The 10,659-nt window shown below is 34.1% G+C and overlaps 1 protein-coding gene across 1 annotated transcript; it reads right to left on the bottom strand.

Annotated features, from left to right (window-relative positions):
• Window positions 1-439: 439 nt before the first annotated feature.
• On the bottom strand, window positions 440-9,992 carry LOC131854647 (matrix metalloproteinase-2-like). The gene is made up of 9 exons (XM_059205781.1): window positions 9,780-9,992; window positions 8,254-8,409; window positions 7,959-8,068; window positions 6,365-6,526; window positions 5,091-5,371; window positions 3,495-3,679; window positions 2,720-2,864; window positions 1,881-2,141; window positions 440-666 (listed from the first exon to the last, which is right to left on the bottom strand). The coding sequence occupies exons 1-9, from the start codon at window positions 9,975-9,977 to the stop codon at window positions 515-517; spliced, it is 1,650 nt and encodes a 549-aa protein (XP_059061764.1). The 5' UTR covers window positions 9,978-9,992; the 3' UTR covers window positions 440-514.
• Between the last annotated feature and the right edge of the window lie 667 nt (window positions 9,993-10,659).

A 10,659-nucleotide genomic window follows, 5' to 3' on the forward strand; every position in this document is an offset into this window, starting at 1 on the left:
TTTTTAAATCCAGTTTATTTGTGGGTCTCTAAATGAAAATCTCAAACATGCTTTGTTTAAATTGAAATTATTATTGATTTAACAATTAATGGTAATTCCAATATATCCTTTGGTATCTTATTGTAAAATTTTATACCTACGACCTATTGACTTACGATACTTGGGGACAGCAAGTTTGTCTTTAAATCTAGTATTAATATTATGAATAGACATTGAACATATACAGCCGACTCTTATTCGACATGCAAAAATGATATCAATAACATAAGAGAAATTCATATAATGCCATCCACTTTGAATAAAAAATATTTCAAGTTTTTTCAACGACCAGTAACACTACCACTATATAATTGAATGAATCCTGAGAAATATAAAGCGTTAAATTTAAGTTTAATTTCCTTTTAAGCGTTGAACTGTTTCTGTGATTATATTTCATATCACCACATACAATTATAATAACTCATTAATTTGTGTATAATATACTACAAATATTCACACACACGGACATCATACATCAGGGCTCGTCGTTGGTGATATATCTGTACATTTCATCGTTGGACTGACACGGGAACCAGATCTGTGCTGTTGGCAGTGGATAGTACTCGTGGGCCTGCACCAATTCGTTATCAAACCGCCAGAATCGCGGGCCGCGGAAGAAAAACGTGTCTGAAAGTAGAATAGAATAGAAAATCCTTTATTAAAATAAACTTAATTTAAGTAATTTTGAATAGTCATCACAATGTTTTTAATCTACCGTTCATTCGGAAAGCTATCTCATCATAAGAAGAATGAGCAAGAAACTTGGGTGTTGCTTTATAAATAAAGCTTTATAAATCGTTGTAAGTTTAGTTTAGGTTTAGTATTTTTAAGTCGAAACGTGTGAATACAAATTTTGGTAATTTGTAAGCACTAATTTATTAGGGTCAAATATAAATACACAATAAGATTAAATCAGTCGTAGTAATTAGAGCAGACTAGTCCCTACAAGCAGCACTCGTTTACGAGTATGACGTATGAGTCAGCCATTACTGCGCTCGTCCATATGACCCGCCGCACCACGTCGTTATATGTCTGGACATTTTAGTGAGCATGACTACTCAATACACTCAACCACGTCATAAAACTACTTAAAATTACGATTACTTTTAAACTTCTTCGACACTGGCGCCACTTTTATACTTTTTCTAACATTTATATATCAGAAGAAGTATGAAACTGCTATGAAACCAAAATATACTAAACTAAAACAATTGTATATAGTTAAAGCCAATTCTTAAGACTAAATAAGTTATTACAGCCTTTCCACGCGGTGCTCCAAGAAAGCATCGTAGTTCATTTCTCATTCATTCACTATAGAGATATACTTTTTCAAAAGTTCGTTCCTACACATTACAATCATACTTCAACTAACACAATGATATATATACATAGATAAAGCACAGATTTCTCTGTGTTCTATTTCTGATATTTTAGCACAGCGCTTTACTTCCGATGGTCGCGGGTTCGATACCTTGCACGGTACAAACATTTGTATTCATGAGTATGATTGCTTGTATCGGTCTGAGTGCTTTCTATGTATATTATGTATGTATTTATAAAAAAAATTAAGTATTTATATCAGTTGTTTAGTACCCATAACACATGCTCTGTTTACTGTGGGACTAGATAATAATAATAATCTCTGGTCAATTCACACAGCGCCATCTAGACTCAAGTTAAGTTAGCTAAACATTGTGTTATGGATAACTGATACAAAACATCGTTTTTTTTTCATTAGATTTCGTTAGATAGCGCTGTGTCAAGCATTATCAAGGGGTATTATTATATACTGTTTTAAACTTGACGCGGTCATTATTATAGTTTTATCTGCTTAGTCTTACCTTCTTCCCATATGATAGCAGCATCAACTGGGTACGGCAGTTGCCTCCATGCTGACATATCCTTCGGGTAGCCCTTGTCCATGGCACCTTTCGCCTCGTCGTACCGCCAGAACCTCTCGTACTCAATCAGGTAGGTCTTGTTGTTATAGTTGGATATGAACACTGTAGTCAGCTCTGGCACGTTTCGAGGTATCGAGTACTCGGTTATACTGCCGCGCTTTAAGAAGTGGAAGTTTGAGTCGAACTCCCAGTACTGTCTCCCTAAAATTGTATATCTGTATATTAATACGTGAAGCAGAACTTTGTACCCCTTTTTACGAAAATTTTGTGGATGGAGGAGTATGAAATTTGGCACACTTAATATTTATATAGAGGAGTGCAGAATGCTAATATATACATACAAATAACATAAAGTAGTATTTTTTTTTATAGCATAGGGAACAAACTCACTTGCGGCTCACTTATGTGATTACTGCCGCTCATAAGCACCCACAATCAGTGGAATTGGAAAAAAGAAGAATTGGAACTAAAACCTTGCTAGCCTTATAAGAAGGAATAAGGTCTTGTCGTGAAGGTTCCAATATTTTATCGGTTCAGAGATAAAATTGCTCGTTTTGAAGGTTTCAATATCGTATCCATTCGGAGATACCATTGCTGGAAGATTCCACAATTGACTAGACTTTGTTCAACATGACATGTATCGTAAAAATTATAGATGTGTTGATGTTGTGATGTTATGTTTAAAATTTAACTCATTACCATTGCTGGAAGGTGATTCCACAATGTGGTTGTGCGTGGCAAAAAATTATAGACTATTAATGTTATGTTTAAAATTTAACCTGAGAATATAGATATTTTCCCGTTAGGTTTCTCATAAATGGTCTTTACAATGTTGATATCTGCTGGGAGTCCTATGAACACATCGTGGTATCTCTTCGGATAGCCCTCTTCGATTTGTCGCCTCTTACTGAGCACCCATACCCACTGCAAGAGATTATTAGACTTTATAGATATATACTATCTGCAAATACGATTTCATCCAGGTGAAATATAAGTATTTTTTTATTAAAATAAATACACTTTTATTTAGTTAGGTAAGTGAAAGTTCCATGAAAATTAGTTCAGCCGTTTCTATTATATGATTCTATTATATAACATATAATATCACCTTGATTATATTATTATGATATTTATAAGTGTAGACTATTATCTGCTCTTCAAACACGAATATTTTCCCCTTTATGACTTGGTATATGTACCATAACATTAGCACTACTTAGATTGGGACTAGATGGCATTGTGTAAATTTCATTGAGATATAATTACTATATGACCTTTCTTTGGAGATGTGTGATTTTTTTTAATGGATGTTAATGGAGTGGTGCGCCCGTCGGCGCTAGCGGTTTACGCTAGCAGGCCTATAGTTGACCTCATGCTCATCTTGAGCCTGAGGTCAGGTTAGTTAGCCAATTGAGGCAAATTCTCCAGGATTTTATCACGATGGTTTCTAGGGGAACTACGTGAAGGCCAACCTGATATGGTACCTTGCTAGCAATGGGATCATTGGTCCACATTACCAACGATCCCCTTTCCTCTAAAGTGTATGACTATTACCTCCTCTTCAAACACGAATATTTTCCCCTGTATGACTTGAATGGTGTCGTAGTTCGTGTAGCACAGGTCCGGTATCTCATTCTCGTTCGACTCGTCATCCGCCCGCGTGAACTTGGGCACCACTGAGGAGTCGCTTTCCGTCACATCCAGTGGTATGTCCTCCAGCTCGAACAGCTCATCCTTCACTACAAAATTGAATGAAATAAACATTAGTGCAGGTAGATTATAAAATATTACTTTATACTAAACTTGTATTGTAAATGTAAACTAAGAGATTTTGCTAACTAAAAATTATTATACTGGCTGTACCCTCAACTTCGTCCGCATAATAGTGATCTTGACGAAATAATGAAAAAATATTTAATGATCTAATCCAATAAAACCAAAGAGAAAAATTTCATCGTTTCAACTTCAAAAATTACGAATTTCCATAAAAACTTTCATCTCTTATTTATTGTACACCCTTAAGATTAACATTTTTACAAACTTTGAATGTCATATTTGTTTATTATATTTAATCAACAGTGTAAAAATAAGTTTCAACCTTCCAGCTTTAAAAATGACGATTCTTCCATACAACATTGCATTTCCCCTTTCAATCCCTCTTTTTGCATTAAAAAGTAGCCAATGTAAAGGACTCAGGGTCTAGAACTCTAGACTATCAGTGTACCAAATTTCATTTAAATACGTTCAGTAGTTTTTGCGTGAAAGCGAGACAGACAGATATATAATATACTTTCGCATTTATAAGTAAGGAAATAAGAATGAATACTTAATTAAATGATAATTATGATAATGACATACAAAAGTATGCAAAAAAGTATCTCTTATTATCCAACAGTTTTTGTGGTTTTTTTTTTTTTCGGACTACTCTAATGCTGTTGGCCGTAGCTGGCCTTTACAGCTTCACCGGACGATAGGGGACGAGTGGAGACGGCACTCCAAATCTGCGGAAGGACTTAGGGAACGGCTGAAGGCCAACTCCCGCACGACGGATACGACTTTAGTCTGAGGGCACCGCTAGGAGTTCAGGCCGTCGTAATTTCGATCCCTATTTGAATTGGACGGGGGATCGATCGGAGGGGTAAGTTTTTGTGGTACGAATTGTTCTTCGTATTTTCAAATTTATGAGAATAATATAAATTTTAAAATATTCAGTTCCGTACGCAAATTTTTGTACTGTGCAAGGATTGATATGTGCGATTATCGGCAGTATGGTAGTGACCTAGAGCGCAAAGGTAGACGTAAGAACACTAACATTTTTAACTAGCTGTACTCGCGACTTCGCCCGAGTGGAATTCGTTTTAATTTCCTAAAAAAATTTTTTTTTTCTAAAATAAAAGTAGTCTACATTACTCCTTATTACATCGGCTACCTGCCAATAAAAGTCCCGTCAAAATCGGTCCAGTCATTTCGGATATTAGCCGGAACAAACAGACAGACAAAAATTGTAAAAAATATTATTTTGGTGTATGTACAGTATGTATATTCATATTCATGTAGTAAAAAACGGTTATTTCAATATTACAAACAGACAGTCCAATTTTTTTTATCCAATTTATATTAGAGATAGATATTTAGAGATATTTTACTTACTATAGATCTCGTGCATGCCCATTATGTCATCCAAGCTTAGCTTCTCTACCGACACCTTGTAATACGGATACATAACTGAGCTCTTCACGTCCGAATGGTACAGGCCGAGGGCGTGCCCTATCTCGTGAACTGCTACAGCAAATAAGTCGGTAATGTCGTTTTCCACTTGTTGTTCCTTATCGGGACTATCCCCCCAGAACTCGTCGTCATCGAAGTGCAGCGCTCCCACCGGAGGGGGGAACGCGTGAGCCACTATGTGACCTAGCCCGTCAAAAGGAAACCTATATTAGAAAAACAATACGTTTGTAGTAATAATAATGCGCCTTTGTTAAATGAAACAATGTAGGAAAAACTTTTTTTACAAACAAATTCAAAATATCTTTATTCAAGTAGGTATGTTACAGACTCTTATGATATGTCAAATCTACCGTCAGTTCGGAATGATTTCGAGATGAGAAGAACTGACAAGATTGTCGGCTCGTATTCTTTTCAAATAAATGTACATATTTACAATAATATAGATTCATTTTTAAATTAAAATTTCAGAGAATAGAGTGACTACCAGCATATAGAATTGTATACAGCAAACAGCAATATTGCAAACAGTGTACGATTTCAAATGTATGTCTTTTTTTCTGGCAATAAACAAATATTATTATATTATCATTAAACGTTTACTTAGGGGGCGTCCATTTATCACAGTAATTAATTAGCATTTTTACTACTTTTAATTTACAAAAAAAACTTATTTAAGTATTTATATCAGTTATCTAGTACCCATAACACAAGCTCTGCTTAGCTTAAGACTAGATGGCGTTGTGTGAATTGTCCAGGGATTATTTTTACCTAATGATTGCGGGAGGTACTTTTTTATAGCATAGGGGACAAACTTGGTTACGGCTCACCTAATGGCAAGTGATTACACCTGGCAAATCTCAAGTGCGTTACCGGCGAAGGAATAAGCTCTTTTCTTGAAAGTTTCAGCATCGCATAATTGATTATTATTATACATTAATACAATTAAATACCTTGCCTAAAGGAACTGCCTTTTAATATATTTTGGTTATTATATTATATTTTTTAAGGTTTATAGTTTTCTGTTTATTGTTCTTGTATATATTTTGCTTATTTCTGTATAAATAAAGCGTTTTGATATTGAAATGATTTGCACCAGCTAATGAGGGTATAAAGTAACAGTTCTAATGTCGTCCGAGAGAGATAATAGTGGTTTACCATAGATCAAAGCATCTTGAGTTCTATCATTAAATACTTACCCATCTCCGTGATCTCCCCGCATGAATGAGAAGCGTATATCAGCATGGCCTGTGTCCACTTTTGTGAAGGTGAGTCCTCCGTGCGGAGCCCATATCGCCAAGCTTGCTTCCACTTGCTTTTCAACGCGCTCTTTCGATAGCGTAGAGGGTTCATTTAAGACTCTAAGAATGAATTTTATTTTATATTTAGAATGCATTAAAAGGTTAGTCAATAGCAGTGGCGTAGTCAGGAAACCAAGGGCCTTGGGACAAATAAAAAAATGGGGCCCCACTGCTCAGCAGGGCATCCACCACCAGAAAGAATTTAGGGGAATTCCAAAGGTATAACTTTCGAATTTCTCTCAACTGAGTTGCCATTATTAAAGTTGGGTTGCAACCTGTCATATTTATTTTGAAAATGGGAGATATCTTGAAAAGTTCAGTTTGCTCGAGATTTTAAGGTAAGGGTTCGAGGCCCCCGAGCTTGAAGGCCCAGGGTATTAATGTTCGATTTGGCCCCTGGGTATCTACGCCACTGGTAGGTGTCATAAAAGTAGTTAATATATAGAATTAAAGAAAGTTCAATCATGCAAATGTATCAGCTATGAATACATACCTGTATTAATGTTACGATTTATAAGTTAACATTAATACATTTCATTAAACAGATAACTATTTAATAAAACGTATTACTATATATTTATCAATAGAAATACCACAGATAACATAATAGAATACGTATACCTAAATATTTCATAAAACGAAATTAATAATGAGTATAACTCGTTACTATTTATAAGTACACTAGCTGTACCCGCGACTTCGTCCGCGTAAATAATAGTATTAAATAGATAAAACGATGAAACTTTTTTATTTGACTTATAAGTCGTTACCTATTTTATGTTTATTGTATTATATATTTTTTATCATTTTATACATAATTGTATATGTAAATATATTTTCTGTGAGAGGAACAATAAAGAGAAACTCTTTTTTCATTTCATTCATTCACTCATTCATTCAAATAAAAAAGTTTCATCGTTTTAACTTCAAAAATTCACATAAAATTCAATCAATTGCTTAAAAAATAAGTTTCAAGCAACTTTAATACTGAGGACACTTTTATACAATTTCTTTCAACCCTTTTTCTTTATTTATATTTAATCAATAGGCTAAAAAATAAATTTCAAGCTTCTAGCTTTAAAAATGACGATACATCTATATAACCTTGGATCTAATTTCAATTTAAATCGGTTCAGTATTTTTGGCGTGTAAGCGAGACAAACAGACAGACAGAGTTACTTTCACATTTATAATATTAGTAAGGTATTTAAACTAATCCTAAAAAGACAAAGAAAAATGTTTAATCGTTCTAGCTTCCACAAAGACAACAACTTTATATAAAATATATTAATATTTTATTTTATAAATATATACAACGACATAAAAATGGATGATCGCCAACGCTATTGTCTTCATTTTTTCCAGATGTTGTTGGTGTTTAATTTGTTTAATTTATTCTCTCTTTTCAGCATTTGGAAATATAAACTAAGTAGCGTATAAGTGGAAATAAAAATATATATGCTAATTATGATATAAATGTATTAATTTTTACCTAAACGTGATGTTCTTGCTACTCCATCCCTGCTGGACAAGATACCGGCGACTTCTTGTCGAAATATTGTTCTCTATGTCCTTCACGCCACACCGTTTCATATTGAACAGCTGGAAAATGCACCGTGTGAAAAGTGATTATGTTTTTCATCCTTAAATCAATCATAAGTACCTCTCTCGTCGTTTCGACTAGGTTGCACTAGCCGTCGTCACGAGCTGACAACGTGCGAGTCCGTGATACCCCGTTATTAATATAAATAATTTATATTAAACACGTAAGTTTAAAAATAACTCACTTTTTTAGTTTCGCTGTCCAATGTGCCGGTCGCTGGCAATCCTGCAAACGCTTGCATTTTTTTCAAGCCTTCTGAAATGGACTGCGGAGTGTACGCGAAGTCAATATCCTCGGCGGACTCTTCTGGTAGGTACCCATATTTCTTTAGAAACGCTATCTGAACCAAAATATTTAATATAATAATAATGTGTGGTACTACAAAGCGTAAAAAACCAGGAAATGCTGAGAAAATGAGACAATAGATAAAATAATAATAATAATCATTTATTCAGCGTAGCATAAGTAAAAATATAGAAAACTTAAAAGCTAATATTGCGCTATGAGCCTTCACTCAGCTGGTGCCACAATGTGTCACTGCAGCGCTGATTTTGAGTGAAGCCACTCAAAAAAACGTATAATATCTAGGACACTTACTTAATAAAATAAATGAATTAATTAATATCTAGTATACGGCACAGATATAAAAGAGAGTGGTGACGTTGACATGTGACGTCACAAAATCTACGACCCTCCCAACGGTCCAAGTGAAATTTGTGACACCTCCATCTCTCCCCCTAGATGACGTATAGCGTTATATGGACCTCCCTTACCTATTTTTTGCTATTTCAAATTACAAAATTCTATTTTTGAGTAAAAGACCTATATGAATAATAAACAAAGCTAAGAATATTTACTTCTTGTGTTTTAGAAATAGAGCACAAGGTTTTTGTTATCTGAGTGATCTGAGAGAGCTGAGTCTGAGCATTGAAAAGCGTTAACATAAACAGTAGTAAGAATTTATATTATACTAGCTTTTAATTATACTAGTTCCCGCGACTTCGCATGGAATTTAACTTTATTTTTCTAAAATAAAGGAATATTTTTAAAATAAAAGTAGACTAAGTTACTCCTTATTACATCAACTACCTGCCAAAAAAATCCCGTCAAAATCGGTCCAGTCATTTCAGAGATTCACAGTCTTATCCAAAGAATTAAGTAATTTCTAAATTAGTTTCAAGCTCTACTTAAGCTCCAAATAAGCGAGAAAAGGATTGTTAATACATATTTATTTATTTCAGCTTTATTTTCCATATAATTCCAAATTTTAAATATATATTTGAAGTTTAATTATAATGTCCTAGGAGGGTCAAAACTGCCTCCTACTTGCTCCATAATTTTCTATTTGTCTAGCTATACTCATTCAATTTCTTTGATGTGATCGGACCATATTTTTCTCTGTCTTCCTACTCGACATTTGCCTGCCTTGAAGAAAATTGTTAATGGGGACTTATTGCCCCATTTGTGTCTATAATGTATATGTAATCAGATTGACATCCACGCGGTCGCCCTTGAAAATTATAGTAGGTACTTGATTACTGCTGAACCACTTCCATTTGATTTAGCGATTATGAGTTGTATTTTTAATTTATTATAATAAATAGACATGTTATAATTTTAATTAATTGCATTCACTACTACTGAGATAAAACAAAACGCACAAACTTATTGACAAATCCGAACGAAAGATAAGTATATGATAACACTGACCTCCTCCTTCGTAGGTGTGTTAACCTCCAAATATATAGTTCTACATGTCACATAACGATGCCCGACTGCGAGTAAAAGAAAGCTGAACAGATATTTGCAAGCGCGCATGGTTGCGTCCAACGAACAAAGAAGATACAACTCCAATATCGCTGTATAGCTGTACACGATGATGACCTTTGCCTCTTGATAATGATTCATAGAGGACACAAAGCTGGTTAACGCCCTTTGATGGAGTTTTTTATTATATTGAAAGTCACGCACGACTTAGACAAAATAGGTAAAGTAATATTAAAAACAAAATAATTAATAGTGTACTGCCTGATAGCTTTATCCAGTTGCATCATGCGTGTGACCTGTGATTGTGATGCTGTATAAAGAGAACCTTCACTAAATGAACCTATGACTTAAATTGCAATGACGATATCTACATAGTTGTATTATTAATTAAAATTAGAATTGCCTCTGGGTAATTATATAGGGTTAAAAATTAGGGTTAAATATTAGGGTTTAATTAATTAAAAACTATACAAAATATTTGAAATTTTCAAATTTAAACCTGGGTGAATATTAAAAGAGAATATTTTAGTTATACTTTATTAAAATGCACTACTTACAATACTCTTCTTTTATTTAATGTCTTCACAAGTCACGACAGTCGAATTAGATGTAGACAGTGCTGGACTATTCCATCTAGAAGTTATACAGGAACCCTATGTTGGAAAATATCATGATGCCCAACTAATCCAAATAATAGCACCTATACCGCGAGTACCCTCGCGAGGACTCTATTTTATCCCGATTCCAAAATTCTTTTTTGTAACTTTTTCTGTTAACATATGGAGTAATCTTTGCTAAGACTAGCCATCCTTGGGAGGCGAAT

This window comes from Achroia grisella, unplaced genomic scaffold, assembly GCF_030625045.1.
Source record: "Achroia grisella isolate CSIRO2021 unplaced genomic scaffold, CSIRO_AGI_Agris_v1 utg1241, whole genome shotgun sequence".
NCBI lineage: Eukaryota > Metazoa > Arthropoda > Insecta > Lepidoptera > Pyralidae > Achroia > Achroia grisella.